This window comes from Perognathus longimembris, chromosome 13 (genome assembly GCF_023159225.1).
Source record: "Perognathus longimembris pacificus isolate PPM17 chromosome 13, ASM2315922v1, whole genome shotgun sequence".
In the NCBI taxonomy this organism is placed as follows: Eukaryota; Metazoa; Chordata; class Mammalia; order Rodentia; family Heteromyidae; genus Perognathus; species Perognathus longimembris.
The window spans coordinates 10,434,687-10,454,302 of NC_063173.1; the positions used below are offsets into that span (position 1 = coordinate 10,434,687).

General features: G+C 36.7%; 1 protein-coding gene and 1 long non-coding RNA gene across 5 annotated transcripts in view; one reads left to right on the forward strand and one right to left on the reverse strand.

Moving 5' to 3' along the window:
• Positions 1–5,251: 5,251 nt before the first annotated feature.
• The window catches only part of Nox4 (NADPH oxidase 4), a 146,682-nt gene continuing 132,317 nt past the window's right edge, over positions 5,252–19,616 (reverse strand). For 3 of the 4 annotated variants that reach the window (XM_048360099.1, XM_048360097.1, XM_048360100.1), the window contains 3 exons: positions 19,377–19,445; positions 17,645–17,745; positions 5,252–5,783 (listed from right to left, as the gene is read on the reverse strand). In XM_048360099.1, coding sequence (XP_048216056.1) covers positions 5,663–5,783; positions 17,645–17,745; positions 19,377–19,445 — 291 coding nt within the window. In that variant the 3' untranslated portion in view covers positions 5,252–5,662. Of the gene's footprint in view, positions 5,784–13,500; positions 14,167–17,644; positions 17,746–19,376; positions 19,446–19,616 lie in introns of those variants that run through there. The other variant, XM_048360098.1, reaches the window with a different exon arrangement.
• On the forward strand, positions 8,921–11,673 carry LOC125361569. The gene is made up of 3 exons (XR_007212960.1): positions 8,921–9,520; positions 10,032–10,391; positions 10,618–11,673. It is a non-coding gene; the product is annotated as an uncharacterized LOC125361569 (long non-coding RNA).

A 19,616-nucleotide genomic window follows, 5' to 3' on the forward strand; every position in this document is an offset into this window, starting at 1 on the left:
ATTTTTTAATGCATGGTGTCAGCAACTGAAGCAATGCATGGCCCCCTCTCTTCCTTTATTGCCATGCAGAAGTGTTTTTATATTGCGCTGGTGTTTATCTAAATGTTGAGGTTGTCTGTAAGTTAAAGCTGTTTCTTAAAGAGGCTGCATATCATTCTGTCTGAAGGTAAAGCCTCTATTAAATTCTGGTATCAATGGAAGTGAGAAAGGTTTCCTTAAAGTACTAAGTACAAGAGGATTTCTCATTTTCAAAAACCAAAATAATCACTAGTTTTAACAGACACTTGAACATCTTTTGAGATACAAATAAATATTTCAGTATCTTTTTCTTATTCTTTTTACTTCTGCTTTTGTTTCTATGAGAATTTTTTCCCTATCAATTCTTAATTGCATAGTTTGGCATCCTGCACTGAAATTACTGGTATTTGTTCTAAGACATTACTTAATTCCTGCTAATCTCAATCTCTCTCTCTCTCTCACTCTCTCTCTCATTTTTGGCCAGTCCTGTGACTTGAACTCAGGGCCTGGGCACTGTCCCTGAGCTTCTATTTACTCAAGGCTAGCACTCTACAATTTGAGCCACAGCGCCACTCCTAGCTTTTGCTGTTTATGTGGTACTGAGGAAATGAACCCAGGGCTTCATGCATGCTAGGCAAGCACTCTACTGCTAAGCCACCTTCCCAGCCCGCTCTTCTAATGGCCTCTTCCTTGTTCTTTCTTGTAAATCTTCTGTTTCTTTCTCTGACAAATGTGCTGCTGCTACTCTGTGCAATGCTGTCCTTTTTTCATTTATTTATTGTCAAAGTGATGTACAGAGGGGTTACAGTTTCATTCGTAAGGCAGTGCGTACATTTCTTGTTCAACTTGTTACCTCCTCCCTCATTTTCCCCCACCTTCCCCCCTCCCCATTCCCCTCCCCTCATGAGTTGTACAGTTGGTATACAGCATATAGTTTTATAAGTATTGCTGTTGCATTGGTTTGTCTTTTTATCATTTGTCTCTTGATTTTGATATTCCCCTTCCCTTCCCTAGTTCCAGTACATATATATACAATATCCAGGGTACCAAAATCAGTTACAGTGACATCAGGGGTAAAACCATGGGTAAGAAAGACAAAAGAAAAAGGCATAATTTCACAAGGTATGTTGAAAATAATGACAACAATGATAAACCACTTGTTTCCATAACTGAGGTGATGGTTGGGTTGGGAGAGATGAGGGAGAAAGATGAAAGCAGTGACATCATCAGGAGTCATTATACACACAAATCGACAGGTTGAGCTAAAACCCTTTACATGCTGAATTGAAACCCCTTTGTGCAACAACTTGAGGATAATAAAATACACAAGACAGGATGGAATAAGGAGTTGGGGCAGCACAGTGAAAATATCGAGAAGTAGGGGTTGCCATCCTGTTGTGGTTGAAATAAGTGCAACGTTATATTCCTGATTTCACTTATTTTCTGTTTCACTAGTTTACTAGTTCTCCTGAGACAGAACCAAACTGTGACCATAGGAATAGAGAACAGGAGTTGCTTAATATTAATTTTTCCCTTGGTTATGACTTCTATCAACCTCAACTTAAAACTATGGGATTTATTAGTATTTCCCAGAGACATTACAGCCATGCACATCTAAAACAAAGCACTGAAGAACCTTGCCTTTCAGCAATAATACCAAACTTAAAAGATGGTATTTGGAAATAGGTTCTCATAGGTAAAACCTAAGAAAAACTCATCTAGAAAGAGAAGATTCACAGGGAGGAATGGGATTTTCTCCATTTACCTCTCAAAGTATAACAGCACCTTATCTTCTACCCATCTTTAAACATTGGGTATTTATAGGAGATTCAAACCAATACAACTAGATATTTTACAAAATGTATATTTCCCAGTGAGGTACAAAGAACCTTTCAGTCGCAGAGCTTCTGAAAGTTAAATACCAGGTCAGGCTTGGCGGCACATGTCTATAATACTAGTTACTTGGGAGGCAAAGGCAAAAACTGGGAGAAGCTGGGTGTTGGTGGTTCTTAACTGTAATTTAGGAAGCTGTTCCAAGCAAGCCTGGAGCAAAGTCCATGCGTCTTATTTCCACTTAACAAACAAAAAGATAGAAATGGAGCTATGTTTCAGGTGGTAGAGAATTAGCCTTGAGCAAAAAATCTAAGGCACAGTGCCCAGGTCCTGAGTTCCAGAACCAGTAAAGTCACCAGAACAATGACGATAACAACAGCAACAAAACGATTGGGAGTTGAAAGACAAAGCTTTGAGAAATGTTTATTTTTGTCTCAAAAACAAAATAGAAACAGAAGAGCTGGAGCTGCAGTGTCCAGTGGTGGAAGCTTTGCCTAGCAAGTATGAAAGTTGACTAGACGTCAACTCAGTTTCTCCGTTTTTAGTGTAATAAACATCCGTCAGCACCAGTACTGTCTACAGAGGACATGCCCTTTAATCTCCTGCAAGCCTCTTTAACAATGTCCTGTAAATTCAAACCTATTCCCTGCTCTGAGTGCTCCAAGCAAGCCTGATACAGAGAAGGTTATAAATAACAGAGCTGGCTAGATAAAATCACCAGCCTTGGACTTATCTACATAGGTTCCCCCCTTTTTAAAGTGCCTGTGCAGGTGTAGATCACTTTTGATATTTTTCAAGTCACTAAATAAGGAATTACTAAGCACTTTTTTCATTTGAACTTGCTTTTCAAACATCAGGCAATGCCGGGAGTTACATTATAGGCTCACGCCTGTAATCCTAGCTACTCAGAAGACTGAGGTCTGAGGATCACAGTTCAAAACCAGCCTGGGCAGAAAAGTCTGGAAGACTCCAATTAACCACCAGAAAACATTACGTGGTGCTGTGTCTCAAGTGGTAGAGCGCTTGCCTTGAGCTGTAGAGCTTAGGGACAGTGCCCAGGCCAAGTCAAGCCCCATGACTGACACACAAAGAAAAAGTTCTGCAAGTTCCAAATATATCTATGTTTTTAGCATATGTGTGGGAATATACATAAGAATCTGAAATGTTCTTATAGCATTACTTAAAATGTAAAATCATAGCCTCTACTTGTACCAATATGGGCAAACAGGAAAATTAAAAATGAAAGGTACCATTGAATTCTTTGGTGGGGTGGGGCATATAAAGAGGATTTTTGTCTATAAAATCAATTTGTTAGTATGAGTCTACAAAATATGGTTTCTTTCAAAACAGCAAGTAAAGAAATATATAGGTAGAAAGACTTCTATGAATGAACTTAAATGTATATTTTTGCTATTAGAGATTACTTGTGGTGCCCTAAATTATATGTAATGTGTTATATAATATACATATTGGATTAGATTCTCCAAGCAATGTATTACCTAAAGGTGACTAAGAACTTCCTCTGTGTTGGAAATTAACTATACAACTCGGGAGGATGGGGGTTGGGTGGGGAAAAACTGGGAGAACACAAGGGAAGGAGTGACACTGGTCAAAAAGAAATGTACTCATTACCTGACTTATATGACCGTAACCCCTCTGTACATCACCTTTACAATAAAAAAGAATTCCCTATCAAGTCCAAATGAGATCTCTTACGCCCAGCATGAGAAGCCATTGTCCACAGTCACCACTGGCCTGTGATCTCTCGTCACCAGAGCCCAAATCCCAAAGGCGGTCATGCACAGTGCACACACACGCTAATTTCTGACTAGATTCCCAGACTTCTACTGACTTGTGCTCCGTCATGTGGCTTTATTGGTTGCAAAGGTAAGCTGGGCTTATATGAATTTCAAGGACACCCTTTTCATTTTTAATATTTATTGCCACTGAAATTCATGATTTAAGATGACAAGAACAACAAAGCCCTCTTATATATTCCTCATGAAATCTTTCTTGACACTTAGATAGTTGACAAGATAGTAGAACTTAGAATACACAAGGGGCCTCATCTCACAGAGCAGACTTGCTCTGAATTATCAGCATTCTTTTGAAAACTCTTCTGTCTTATTGAAATTAGAAACTTTAGCACAATGACATAAATAAGTTATGATCAGCAAAGAATCAGTATTGCACATGAAGCCGGAATAAGCTCAACTTTCTTTTTGCTAGTATATTGTTCTGTGTTTTGATGAAAACTCTTTTTAATCCAGAATGTATCACCAAGATGTGCTAGTTATTAAACAGACCTTTAGAGCTAAGTCTGTAAAAGCAGTGCACATTTCTCATCCTTGTTTTCTGACTTGCCTTTGAAAGAATAATTCAGAGGAAATGAAGACATATCCACCACTAAATACACTTTTGATCATTAAGTGCTGCATAGGTTAGCATGGATGGATGAATCACAGCAAATAAATGACAGGAGCATCTACCATATTACATAATATGCAAGCATTTATCAAAGGCAAGGCAGGTGAGGCTGCTGATTTCAGCAGTGTGCTATATTGAATAACTATTATTAGATATCTATTGAATAACCTCACTAAACTGTATGAATGCCATAATTCCTTTAAGTGATGAAGTTGATTTTTCAGGTGAGTCAGGAACATACTAGCCAGGGATCACAAAAGGATATGAGCAGAGAGCATGATGTGAACAGTAACTTAAAAGCCTAGTAATTCATCAGAATACCAAACTGTGCAACAGCAATGTTCTTAAATCTACACTGAAATTTGAACAGACATCTACTTTCACTCAACCAAATCAGCAAGTTCCTTTTCAGGACTATAGCCACATTTTTTATATCACCATCACCTAGTGTGGAACAAAGGAATGAGGTCTTATATCTCAGTATCTGCTGCAATCAGTGAGCCTCTTAGATTTCCTGTGCAAATTAAACAAAGCCATTTTACAGGCTACAAACGAAGTAAAGGTTTATCTGTGAAAAATAGGTCAAAATGTTTAAAAGATGAGAGGGAGTTATTAGCATATGTGTCCCTTTATAAATTACAATAGTGACATTTTCATTGCTATTAGTAATAGTAGATTGAGTAAACTGCAGATAAAAAGGACCTATTAAATCATTATTTCTAATATTTGCAAGCAAGAGCACATTTCCCTAGATACAAGACAGAAAAATATAAAAGCTTCAGTTAGCATAGAGTCTGCAAACATCAAGTAGAGGTATTACATCAGTAGTGAGAAAAATTAGATATTGACACAAAGTACCCGTATCAATACAGAATCCTGCATTGCATTTTCAAATATCAGATACATTTGCCAGGAGCTTTTCCAAATTTAAGCTACTCTGCTGATACATGATGAAGAAAATGTAATCTAAGTGTCAATGTATTTTTAATTTTATTCAATCTTGTATTTGTTCAACCAAAAACAATTTAAGGAGGGCCACAGCTATCAGCTTTAGATTACGTTCAGCTTCTCACTCGGGTGCCCTTGATTCTGCCATAAAAATCAGCAATGTGCATCTAATCGTGTTCTTTTAATTTGAGCATTGAAAAGTGAAACATCTCCTCAAATATTCTTCTGGGCCTCTGGTTTCCAGATTAAATGCGAAATATGACCTGTCATTTTGACACATTTTCTGCATTTTCATTTTAAATAATCATAAATAAAAAAATAAACACAGCCTTGCTAATCTTTGGCACACGCAGCTGTTTGATTCAGCTTAGTTTCCAAATATTAGAAATTGCACACATTCCTTCTTTTGAGTCCTCCTGCTTCACCTCTAAGCTGTTTAGCTGAAAGATTCTTTATTGTATTCAAATTTTGTACCATAGGAGTTGTTCTGATTACTCAGTTTATGAAGAGTCTTGGAAATGGAGCTGGGCCCACAGCAGAAAACACCAACAGTTTTCCTGGAAGGAGAAGGGAGGAGAGGGAAAATCAGGTGGAAAATCATACAGAAAGTGCTTTTACAAGCACGGGTTCAAGGTTACTCTGTGCTTGCTACCTGGTGTACTGCAAACCACGTCCCAGTGGGTCTCTATCATCAATGGTCACCAGAAAAATGTATTTGATTTACCTTGTGCTTTTCATACTAGAATTTAGGAAATTTCAGATAATGTAAATCTGGGTACAGTTTTGCTCATGATCAAAGATTAATCTCATTTGTGCTTCCTTTCATCTCATTTGTCACACCAGAAAGTATATTAAGAAAAATGATCCAAATAACCCCTAAGTGCCAATAGCTAAACACATTTCAGTTCGCTGACTTTTTTTTCCAATTTTTATCTTGTGGTGCTGGTACTGGGGCTTGAACTTAGACCCTCCCTGGGCCCCGTCAGTCACTCCAGGCTGAGGTACACACCCACTTCCAGCATTATGGCGGGGTCACTGGAGATTGCACAGGCTCGTTTTCAATCATGAGCCTCAGATCTCAGCCTTCTGAGGAGCGAGGATTATAGCACCTGGCTTGCTGGTTCCTTCTTAATTAGCCACTTGATACAGATTTCTTTCGAATGTTTGAAGTGAATACAATGAAAGAGGGAATAATATTGTCAATTTTCAAAAAGACAATTTTAAGTGACTAATTTATATCCACGTGGAACACAACATATTAATCGAGATACATGTTTCCTTGTTACTTGGGCATTACAATAATTGCAACAAATGTCAAATTGCAGTAAATGTTATAATTCCTAACAAAATTTCAGTAATTAAGTAATACATATCTCTAACATATAGAATAAATAGGGAATGAATAGTATTACAAGTTGATCTTCCTCCAAAGTTTCTTGATTAGCATTGGCTTCTTGCTGAGATTTCAATGTGATTAACATTCTGTCTTGAACAAATAGAGTATAGCCTCCTTACCATAGAGTAAAATGCCAGAAATAAAATGATGGAATCTACTTAGATGTATACTAAGATTTATACAAATACTGAAAAATATTTCATACATTTTTTTACCTTGAAAAATTAAACAAAGGACCAGAAAAAAATACAGCTTTTTTTTTTTTTAAACCAGCCAGGATTGGAAAGCAGAGACTACATTTATCCTGTTGCATTAAAAACTAAAGGAGGACTGACTACTGGTGACTCAGGCCTGCGACCCCAGCCACTCAGGAGGCTGAGATCAGAGGATCCTGGTTTGAAGCCAGCTGAGATAGAAAAGTTGATGAGACTCTTATCTCCAAACAACCAGCAAAAGGCTGGGACTGCTGTGGCTCAAGAGGCAGAGCCCCCGCCACAAGTGAAAACTCCAAACAACAACACAAAGCCTGGAGTTCAAGTTCCAGTTCTGAGACACAAATAATCCCAACTACTAAAGAAGGGACTACCGATGTTTCTTGTGGTAGTACTCAGGTCTAGCATGTGTGAAGTCCTTGGTTTGATCCATAATATTGCAAGGACAACAACAAAAGAGAAAAAAAAAACAAATATTTTCAGACACTGAGCACAGAAAGATGATCTCTGAGAAAAAGAAAAAGCAAGCAAGCTAAGTCCAGCAGATGATCTCTGAGAAAAAGAAAAAGCAAGCAAGCTAAGTCCAGCAGTTGTCTCTTGTCATTTCCTATAGGCAATCTACAGGCTACAACATAGAGAGAACGGCAAGCGTTCACTCTGTTGAATAGACAAAGAATGGAGTTCGTGGAGAGCAAACACATGGGAATCTGTGGAGCAGAGCAAGGACAGCCTCAAAAAGGAAATCGAGTGTCTAACAGAGAAGAATCCTTGATGGTTGGTGATCTGCTCTCATGTGAGAAGGGGCTGCATATGAGATTGGCTGCAGAAACCACCAGGGGTCCACAGAGCTGATGCAAGGCTCTGAGCAACTCAGTTGCTCAGGGAGTCACAATGGTGGGCAGTAGGTAATGTTCTCAGAAAAGGACTACCTTATTTACCACAATTGTTGAGAAAATTAGCCTTATATTGTACGTAACTCCAGATCTGCACCATTGAATCTTAAGGTAACTCTGGAAACATCAGTCTGAACCCAAGTAATAAATGACCTGCCCAAACAAGTCCAATAAAAGTGAAAAGAATACGTCAAATTTAGCATCTACAATGAGAAGCATCAGGTATTACCAGGAAAGGCAGGAGGGGCTGGGTAGTTGCCACCATTGCTAACAAGACATGCGCGTGTGTGCATGCATGTGCTCACATAAACACACACACACACACACACACACACACACACACACACACACACGCCAGGGTTCTATGAAACCACAAGTCATAACACCAGTATGAAGAAAACCAAGTCAAAGGATAATGAAATGCTGAAAATTAATCCTGAAGAGAAAAATTTTAAAGTAATGAGAAGAAAGAAGAGACACAATGGAGACTCCACGCAGAGGGTAAATGGCACCAATGTCCGTGGCTTTTTGTCATAAACAGTGCAAGGCAGGAAACATGGAGATGCCATTGTCAGAGTGCTTGGAAGATAAAGCAACCTATTAGGTGTTCTGTATCAAGCAATTAGTGTGCTGAAAAGAAATGTGCTTGAAATGAAAATGGAAGAAAAACTTTTCCGAAAAACAAATTTCACATGAATTTATTCCCAACAAAGAACAATATAGCTGTGTTGATAAAAAAAAAAAAAAAATCTCTCCTAAACAGTAGGGAATTGAAATCAAGTGGAAATTTAAATCTACTCAGAGAAGTGAAAAGCACCAAAGTCATAAATCTGTGAGTAAATATAAAGTATACCCTCCCCCACTAATTTCTAATCTCTTTAACACATGACTCCCTTTTCAAGCAAAAACATCAACCCAGAGTTTACAGCCTCTTGTGTAGAGGTCAGATGACTGACAGCGGTGGCAAGTTGGAAGTCCAGAAAATGTATGATATGATTTCAAGTAGACCTCCATAAGCTACGGATGTCCCTTGTCCATGTAGAACAACACTGCTTCAACTTTAGCTCAATCAGAATTGCCTTAAGGCCTTCAGAAACAATAAAGAGTTGGATCACAGAAGGTCTTAGAAAGAGCTATCCTATTCGATGTACGCATATAGAAATGAAAGTAGGTAAATTGAGGTAAACTGACATTGATCAGGATTCATTGTACTCACACACTGACCGGTTGAATTATATAACTTCTTGGTGCAACTACTTAAGGATGATGAAAAGTAAGCACTGGGAGAAAACAGGGGTTACTTTTCTAAGGAGCTCCCACTTGATAATGGGTGGCAGAATGCAGTTTGGAAACATGTGGCCTAAGGGAGGTACTAAAAGAAATAAGCAAACAAATATGATACTATGCTAATATGGTAGAAAAGCTGATTTATAAAAAATTCAGTTAGTTCAAGTAAAATATGAAATATAGAGATAAAAAATTAAGAATGAACAAATAAGATCATAAAAAGCAACAATAAAGAAATAAACAATAAAGCAAAATAAATATATTTAAATATAACCTTATTTTATGTTAAATACAAAATAACACTATAATATAAAACTTCAACACACATAAAGCAAAAATGGACAGAAATGTAAAGACATAAATCCAGAATTATAGTTGACAATATCAACATTCCTTTCTCAGTAACGGCTAAAAATGGACACAAAATCAGTAAGCACATTCAAAACTTGAAAAACACTATCTAACAATTAAAGATAATTGATATTTACAAAATGTTCTACCCAATAGTTAAGAAACAGAAATTTTTTCTGCAAATTCACACAGATAGACCAGATTTTGTGCAGAAAAATATCTCTCAATATATTGATAGTATATTTTTAGACTAAATCTCCATTAAACTACAAATAAATAACTAAAAAATAACTGAAAATCTCCACACATTTGGAAAATGAGCAGTACAATTCTAAATAACAGAAAGGTCAAAGATAAAACATCTAATATAAAGCTGAAATTATTTAAAAATGAATGAAAATGGAAATGTCTCATTAAAAAAATTTAGTGGTGTTTAAATACATTGTGGCAAATACTTTCATTAAATAGTGAAGGCAAGTTAATTGATGGCCCTTGATTGTAAGTCTAGCTACTTGGTTTGGAGGATTGTAGTTCAAGACCAGCCCTGGCAACAAAAGTTAACAGTAAATCAGACCCTCTAAGCCTAACGTGGCATGTGTGCCTGCCACTCAGTTAAGGAACTGGTAGGAAGATTAAACCAAGGCTGCTTTTGAGCAAAAATGTGAGACCCTACGCAAAAATAACTAAGGTGAAAAGAGGTGGAGGTGTGGCTCAAGTGGTAGGGAATCAGGCCTTGGGTTCAAACCCCAATAGCACACACAAATAAATCCCTTCCATACAGTGGGAAGAAATTTGGGGAGAAAAAGAGATGATGGAGGGGGGTGTACGTAATCAGAATATATATTATGAAAATGTCAAACCTCCACTAAAATCTAAGAGGCAGAGGAACAGAAGGAGTTGGAGAAGTACATTCTATGCTGTGTCTATCATAATGAAGCTTCTTTGTACAATTAGTTTATGTTAATCAAAACCTCTGAAAAGAAAACAAAAGCCAGAAACCAGTGCCCTAAAACTTGCCACTTAAGAGTTTAGCGCAGGGCTGGGAATATGGCCTAGTGGTAGAGTGCTCGCCTCGTATACATGAAGCCCTGGGTTCGATTCCCCAGCACCACATATACAGAAAACGGCCAGAAGTGGCGCTGTGGCTCATGTGGCAGAGTGCTAGCCTTGAGCAAAAAGAAGCCATGGACAGTGCTCAAGCCCTGAATTCAAGGCCCAGGACTGGCAGAAAAAAAAAAAAAAAACACCAAAGAGTTTAGTGCAGTAAAGAGCTAATACCATCCAAGTGAGCAGAATTAAAAAGCATGAAAATAAATGAGCTCATGTTTAATAAAACAGGTAACTCTGAAAACCATAGTAGTTTTCACTGAAATGAAGAGAATGAGCGATTTCTATAGTTTCTTTGCATATATTACCTATTACCATGCATGATTGCCATTTAGCTGGGCACTTGCAGAGTTTGCCAATTGTTCTATGTCCTAAAGCTCATCCTTAAAGCCTGAATCATGAAGACATTATTGGTTTTATATTTTCAAAATCTAAAAAAAATAAGAAAGATTAATGGCACGGGAGTTTCCCTGTGACATTGTCACACAAGCATTTAATGTACTTTGATCATATTTACACTCTAATTGCTTTCCCTTGTTCCCCTCTCTCTGAGAACTTTTTTCTGTTTACTTTCTACTCTCATGTAGTTATCCTACATTCTATGTGTAACAGAGCTTACTGTGCTTAACATAATAACTTGCAATTTCATCCATTTTCCTGAAAATGACAAGACTTTGTCCTTCTTTATGACTGAATAGTATTCTATTGTGTGATGATGTTTTGTGTATAACTTTTCCTTTGTACATTAATCCATACTAATCCAGTACTACGATGATTCCACTCCTTGGCTACTGTGTGTAATACTGTGCTAAACATAGATATGTTGGTGTTGGTATTTTATGCAGCCTTTGGGTATATTTCCTGGTATATTTGCTAAATTATATGATAATTCTGTACTGATTTTGATAGAGGTTACAAATCTACATTCCTACCCCTTGCCAGCACATTGTTTATTTTCTTAATGACAGTCAGTCTTCCTGGGGAGAGATGGGACATTAATGTCATACGGAATTATATTTTCCTGATGGCTGAAGATGTCAAACATTTTTTCATGTATTTATTTTTATTTGCACATTTTTTTTTGGAAAAGTGTCTTTCTAGTTCACTTGCCCACTTGTTGACTGGATTACATGTTCATTGTTGTTCATGTTTTTCGGGTTCTTTGTATACTCAAGGTACTAATCTATTGGGCAAACAGCTGGCATGCACTTTCTCCTGTTCTTTAAAACTGTGCTTTTACATTGTGGACTGTGTCTCTTGGTGTGAAAAAGCATTTTAGTTTGACGCAATACCATCTGTCAATTCTTGCTATCACTTCTTGAATGCTATTTCATAACTCATTACTTATTACTTGGGGCCTGGGTAATCCCTTAAACTTTTTCACTCAACAGTAGCGCTCTACAACCTGGATCACCACTCCTCTTTTGGTTAATCGGAGATAAGAGTTTCACACACTTTCCTGCTATGTCTGGCTCTGAACTGATATCCTCAGATTTCAGTCTCCTGAGTAGTTACGACCATAGGCATGAGCCACAGGTGCGTATCTAGAGACAATGATACTTTGAAATATTTCCTCTGTCTTCCTGTAGTAGTTTTAGAGTCTTATATTAGAGTGTTTTATGAATTTTGAATTTATATATATGTATGTATATATGGTATACATATATATACACATACACATGGTGTATATATATGTATGCATATATATATATGCAATAAGTGGTCTGTTTCATTCTCTCAGCACCATTTGTAAAAGATTGTCTTTTTTTCTATTATATATGCTTGTTCCTTTGTTGAGTCCCAAAAGGTTATAAATACTTGGAATTTTTTATGGGTCCTGTACTCTGTTTTTTTTGTCTAATTTTCCCATTCGTTGCCAATAATTGCTCTTTTGTTAACATGGTGGCTTGACAGTATTATTGAAATTGGACATTGTGATACATACAGTATTGCTTTTTTTGCTCAGGAATATTTTGTCTAAAAGTCTTTTGTGTTTCTAGGTGAATGTAAGGTTATTTGTTTCAATTCTATGAAAAATGTCATTGCTGTTTTGATGGTGATGCCATTCAGTGAATCACTTTTTGTAATACAGCCACTTAAACAAAATTAAGTGCTAGACCATCAATGGGGGAGGGCTTTCTATCTTCTCCTCTTCTTCAATTTCTTTTTCCAGTGTTTTCATAGTTTTCATGGTAGAGATGTTTTACCTTTTGGCTTATGTTTTATTCCTATTTTATTCTTTTTGAGGCTATTCTAAATAGGATCATTTTCCCGATTTATTTCTCAAAAGGCGAATTATAAGTGCATAAAAAGCTACTTACTTTGTCTATTGTTTTATATCCAGCTACTTTGTTGAGTCATGTTGGAGCGTACATTCATTTAAGTGTAATTTTACTTCTGTTTTGTATGCTTTCACCTTCTATTTCTCTTCTTTGCTCAGCTGTATTAACTAAACTTTCAAGTACTATATTAAATGAGTAGTGAAATGATTTGACACTTCCCATTTTTAATACAAATTGGCTATAGGTTTGCCATATCTAGATTTTATCAGGTTGAGATGTAATCTTTAAATTTCTAGTTTCTTGAGGACTTTTATTAAAAGATGTTCAATTTCCATGTGCTAAACTGCATTTCTGGCCTCGAACCAATTTGGTCATAGTGTATATATGATCTTTTAATGTGTGATTTAATTTGATGTGCAAAATTTTTATTGAGAATTTTTATTTTGTGTTATTTTCATTTGTTTCTAAGATTAAAAAAAAAATCCCATCCCAAATTTCTTTAAACGCCACCTGATCATTGAAAAGTATATTGTTCAGCATCCATGTGTTTAAATATTCCTGTAGTTTCTCTTACTGACTTCTAGTTTCATTCCACTATGATATGAAAGTATTTCAGCTTTGGTATTTGTTATAACTTGCTTGTGACCTAAAATATATTATGGAGAAAATTCCACAATCGGCAAAAAAAAAAAAACAACAACAACCCCAAAACCATGTATTCTGCAGATGTTGGCTGGAATATTCTGTACATATCTTAACTCCTTTTGATCAACACTAGTTATACATACTTAATCTCTTAATACCTTCATTATGTGTTGCTTCCCTTACCAACATGTAGTGACTGTCTTCCTCCTTTTAATTTTGGTTTGACGTCTTCTTTGGTAGATACAAGGATAGATATTCCTGTTTGCTTACAGATGTCACTTTCTTGGAATATATACATTTGTGTTGTTTTGGAAACAATATGTTGAAGCAAAATAAATATTTAGTTTCTAATATTCAATCCAAAGTTAATCATTTCTTCTTCCTTTGGAGTAATGTATCCATGCAACAACTTAAAATATTTTTTAACATAAACAGTGGGGGGGGGGGTCCATCTAGCAAGACTGAAATGAGACCCTGTGTGAGATTCCAGTATTGCTGAGAAACGAATTCAGTATTTAAAGAAAATCAGTGCTGAGGGTCTTAGACAAGGGGTGATTTTAGCAAAGCTCTTGTGAGGCTGAGATCTGGCCTCAGCACGAGGAAGAACAAAACAAGAGACAATAAAACAGGAACTTACTGATTACTGAAGACTCTCTTTCCAGAGAAAAGAAACACAATGAAAACAATTTCATTTTCTTCATGTGCAACACTTCAACAATTGACAACAGAAGCAAGGCAGATCAGGAAAGATGAGGCGTGGAAAGCAGCTGCCAGGAATTCAGAGACAGACACAGTCTTAACACACAGCGTGAGTCAAAGCATGGAAGCACTATTTCCTTTGTATTTATTTTTACATTCCTCATAAGCCACAATATTTAACAAACAGAGCTACAGAAAGAAAAGAAAAAAGGAGGGAAAAAAGCAGCTCTTTTTCTCTGACCCTGCCTGGTTGCCCAAGTAATTAATACACTTGGGCAACGGAGCAAAGACGGGCTGAGGTGCAGGGACAAACACAAACAATAGGAAACAGAATGAGGTTAGATGCAATAAATATTTTCTGACAGGTTATTAAATAATGGGCAGTTTACCAAGAAAAAGACCATCTACATATATTTTGTGGAAAATGAGTTATCAGAATGTTTGTTGTAGTACAGTTACCAGCGTGCTGCGCTGCACAGAACATTTACTATAGTACAGTTACCAGCGTGCTACACTGCACATGTTTACTGTAGTACAGTTACCAATGTGTTGTGCTGCATAGAACAAATGTGTGAGACCTTTGAATATCATGCTAACCCCTTCCAGGAGAGATGAGCTCAGATGTAAGATGCATACTGAAACTTCAGTCGGTCAGTAAACCTGGGCTCATCTTTGAGCTCTGATATATTAACAATAGGTTTTTAATAAGCCATGATCTTTGCGGACCGGGTCTCATTTGTAAAATAATGATGAAGACTGAATAATTGCACTTTCAGGGTTATATAAAAGTATCACATATTATGTTCTGTTTCTAAAGCCACAGAAGGCAAAAAAAAAAATCTCAAAAACACATGGAAAGTAAGTTTAGTCAGCTTTTAAATTTTGATATCTAATCCCAGTACGGATAGCTCATGCCTGCAATCCTAGCTACTCAGGTGGGTGAGGTCTGATGATCACAGTTCAAAGACAGACCAGGCAGGAAAGACTCTGAGATTCTTATATCCAATTAACCACCAAAAAAGCCAGAAGTGGAAGTGTGACTCAAGCGGTAGAGTGCCAGCCTCGAGCAAAAAAACTCAGGGAGAATGCCCAGGCCCTGAGTTCAAGCCAATACAGGCACAAAAAAGAAAAAAAAATAGGGGTATTTTCTGATCTAGAAATTTAATATTGAATACCCTAGTCTACTATAAAATTTTCATGTAAGAATATATGTATGCATGGAACTATTATAGCACTCTTTGAAATAGTAACAAACCTAGAGGTAACCTAAATAACCCATAGGTAAGGTGGTAGTAAACAAGTTATCCATATTCTATTGCATTGTGAGGTAGAGTTACACGAATATTATCCATGCTGGAAATATGAGTCTATCATTAAGAAGTGGTTTGGAAAATAGTTTGCTGTAGGTACATTTAATAACATTCTAAACCCAAGACCTACATTTTAAATGTGTAAGTATATGAACATATATATATATATATATATATATATGCATGCTCACACATACACTTCTTAAACTTTCTGTAAGAAATGATAAGAAGCCAGGTGTGGTAATTCATGCCTATAATCCGAGCTACTCAGGAGGCTGAGGTCGGAAAATTGCTATTTGAAGCTAGGCCAGGCAGGAAAGTCTGTAAGACTCTTATCGTCACTTAACTACCTAAAAACTAGAAGTGGAGCTCAAAGTGGTAGAGTGTTAGACTTGAGCACACAATCTCAGGGACAGTGCCCAGGCCCTGAGTTCAAGCCCCACAACCAGCAACATAAAAATAGAATTGATAAGAAAAGAGTTACCATTTATTACCTTTGTACTCATGAGTGTCTAGCCTAACTTAAATTTGTATCTTTACATAGTATATTAAGTAGCTGCTTATTGACTTAATAAATAATCCTTTCCTGAAAAAGTAAATTTGTTGCCCAGCATAGAGTATTTAAAATTTTCATGTGTATTCTTCTCATCCATTTGCTTATCTAGATACATGTGTCCCTTTACTAAGTTAGAAGCAAGAAGCTAACCAAAATATATCTCAAGGGACACCTTTCACTTTTTCTAAGTGTGATCTATAACAATAATTCATTTCAGATGTCTACCCCAGAGCCAATAAATGAAGAAAGTGAAGAGCTGCAACAGTGTCCACCACAGCTGTGTACATGGATTCTTCTTCCATCAGCTTGGTTGCAAGCAAAAGAAAAAAAAAACCACAACATGTACGAAATCATTCTAAAAACATGAACTGCAAAATGAATGAGAATTATTATGGGCTCACAAAACAAGCCAATTATCCCAATTTAATTTCCTGTAAATGGTCCTCAGCTGTGTTGGGGTTTGTATTCTGAATTGAACGTAAGAAACCAACAAGGTTTGCAGCAATATCTTATAACAATAAAAAAAATGCTCATAAAGCCTATGAATGCCAATATAGAGGCAAGTTCTGTGGCTCATAGCAAGGGCCAGACAGGTTCGAAGATTGTCCTACCAAGGTGGGTCAAGTTGGAAGAAGATGGGAAAACAATATAGCCAAAATTGGGTTGACCATTTTTTCCTATTGTTCGCCTCTCTAGCTCTAAATATTACAAATAATGTAAAAAGTATATTGAAGTTTGATCGCATTTATTGGACAGATGATGTAAAAATAAAAGCACAAGGGGAAAAATCATGTGCAATATCCAAGTGCTAATAAAGAGCTTTGTATGTAGCATTACAATAAACGAGGTTAGTATCAAGAAGCTATGGTACTTCTCTTCCAAGGGATATGTTTAAATGTAAAATGCCAACATTTTGAAGCCAGCCCAGGCAGGAAAGTCCAAGAGACTCTTGTATCCAACTAATCACAAACACACACACACACACACACACACACACACACACACGGAACTATGGCTCAAATTGTAGAGAGATAGTACTGAGCAAAAAAGCTCAGGGTCAGTGCCCAGATCCTAGGATCAGCACAAAATGAAAAAGGAAAAAAGAAAACTTTCTGGCCAATTGCTTCATATTGCAATGAAAACCTTTAAAACAAAACAAAACAATTTGCATTGATAAATAGAAAACCACAAAAATTAAATAGTTAAATATGTGAACTCTTAGACCTATTGGTCAAGTACCTTGTTTGCCAAAATGATAATGAAAAACTTTCTCCATGTTCACTTGATATGAAAATAACTATAAATGTTAAAATGTATCTAACAATTTCATTGTATGTAGTAAAATATAGTTCATATGTACTTTGCTTATTTCTGAACTTGTTTTCTTTTATGCCAGCCTGGGGCTTGACCCTCAATCCTCAGATCCCAGCTCCCTGAGATCCAGCTAAGATTAAAGGCATAAGCCACCTGCACTGTCTCTGCGCCAGATTTTAACCATTTGATAGGACATCCATGTAGGATGGCATCTGTTTTGCTTCATCCTGTGCAGTGGTGCTTACATGAATTAGTGATTTGTAGTCATAGTGTCAGTTTGCCTTCAAACACTTCCTACAATGATATTGAGATATTTTAATTTGATCCTTAGCTGCATGTCAAAAGTTCTGAAAAATGATGACTTACCCTCTGTTACATTTTGCTACTTCATCGAGCAAAAGCTTCCATCGAGGGCGTCCAACAAAAAGCCTTGAATTTAGTGCATGGTATTTTTCTCCAATTATTTTCTGCCAAAAAGAAAGAATTACATCTCACATAAGTCACAGATGAAGATAAATAGTTGATTTCTCTACCATCAGTTCCATCTGTGCTGTGCCTTCCTACTAAATCACTGTGATATAAAGGATCTAAGTACCAAGCTAAAACCTGTTAAATACAGTCATTTTGAAGTATTATTTCCTTCTCCTTTTCTTTTAAAACCCATTATCTTCTCGAGTGTCAATTTTACAAATGGCTGATTTTTTTCCTAGACATCAGTTCCTGGCTCTACTTTTAAAAAATGAAAATGTAAGACAAAGAATATATTCTAATACCTCATTTTCAAAGACTCTCTGAACATAAACATCATTGAAGTATTTTTGCCTTGAATAAGAGTTGTCATATTTGGTTCATTATATGAAGAAATTATGAAAAATTACCAGGGAAAATTTTGAGAAGTAATCTTAGACAAGACATTTCAAGAAAACAGAGTTTAAATCTTGACTCTATCAACAAATGACGGCTAATAAACTAGTTTCTGCAGTTACAAGAACATTACATCTAAGTTGACACTTAAGAGTCAGAGTAAAGAAAAAAGTAACTGAGTTTCAGGAAGACAGACCTGGTAATAAGTATAATTTCCACTATACCTTAGTGACAATGATACCAGGTTAAGAATGATATTGACATACTTCGTGAATGGGGGGGGGGGCGGATTTTTTTATTATTTTTGCCAGTCCTGGGGTTTGAACCCACAGTCTGGGCACTACTTAGCTTTTTCACTAAAGGCTGGAACTCTATTTGAAGCATGGCTGCACTGCAGGATTTTGATGGGTTAATTAAAGATAAGAGTTTCATGGACTTTCCAGCCCGGGTTGGATTAGAACAGCCATTATCCTCTTGTAGCCTTCCAAGTAGCTAGGATTACAAGAATGAGCCACCAGTGCCCTGTCAAGTGGAGGAGAGATCTACTGAAATAGCTTTGAGGTAATCGACAAACATTCATATTTTGCATTCAAAATATTGTGGGAATGTATGAAATAATTAATGCTGTAATAAAACCTGGGAACTTATGCATACCCAGAACTCATCCTCCCATGTAACTCTGTTGGCACTAAACACTTGTTTCTTCATCTGCAAATTGGGGATAGTGATAGCATCTGCTTCTCAAATCTGTTGCAATTACATAAGATAAATGTGACATTCCTAGCATGGTGCCCAGCATACATAATGCATGATAGTTACTATTGGGTTTGTAGATGCTGTTGGAATGAACTATTCTTAATAATATATGACTTTATCTTCTCTCTCCACAAAAGAAAAAGAAAGAAAAGAAAAAAGGCCCTCTTTTCAATGAACAGAATCGCTGCCTCTTCACACACCTTGATCTCTAGAGATAACAAACTGGAAGCAATAGTGAAGAGCAGAAAGATAAATCAAAAGGTCTCTGGGGCCTGCAGTGAGGAGGACAATTGAAAGGCGTAACAGGGCTGACTTCAAGGACAAGCCATGAGTTCTCTGGACATGTTCCAAACAAGGCCTTCCTCTAGGTATCGTCCACTCAAAACACCTGCAGACATTTTCTTCCAGCACAGGTCCTACAGTACATCTTCTATTATCAAGAGGCTTGTTTAATTAACAGTAACATCCAACCCCATACCTGTATCCCATCTGTTTGACTGAGGTACAGCTGGATGTTGATATAGTCAGGTCTATTTTCCTGCCAAAACTGAAAGGACATAAAGATTAATAGACATGCTGAAATTCTTTCAAAGTGCTCAAATTTCTTATTCTAACAAATGATTTCATAATTCAGTCAACAACTTGCCTTATCACAATAGATTACAAGTGAAATGTAAACCGACAGGTAGCTAAATAGCTAGACAGATTCCAGCATTCA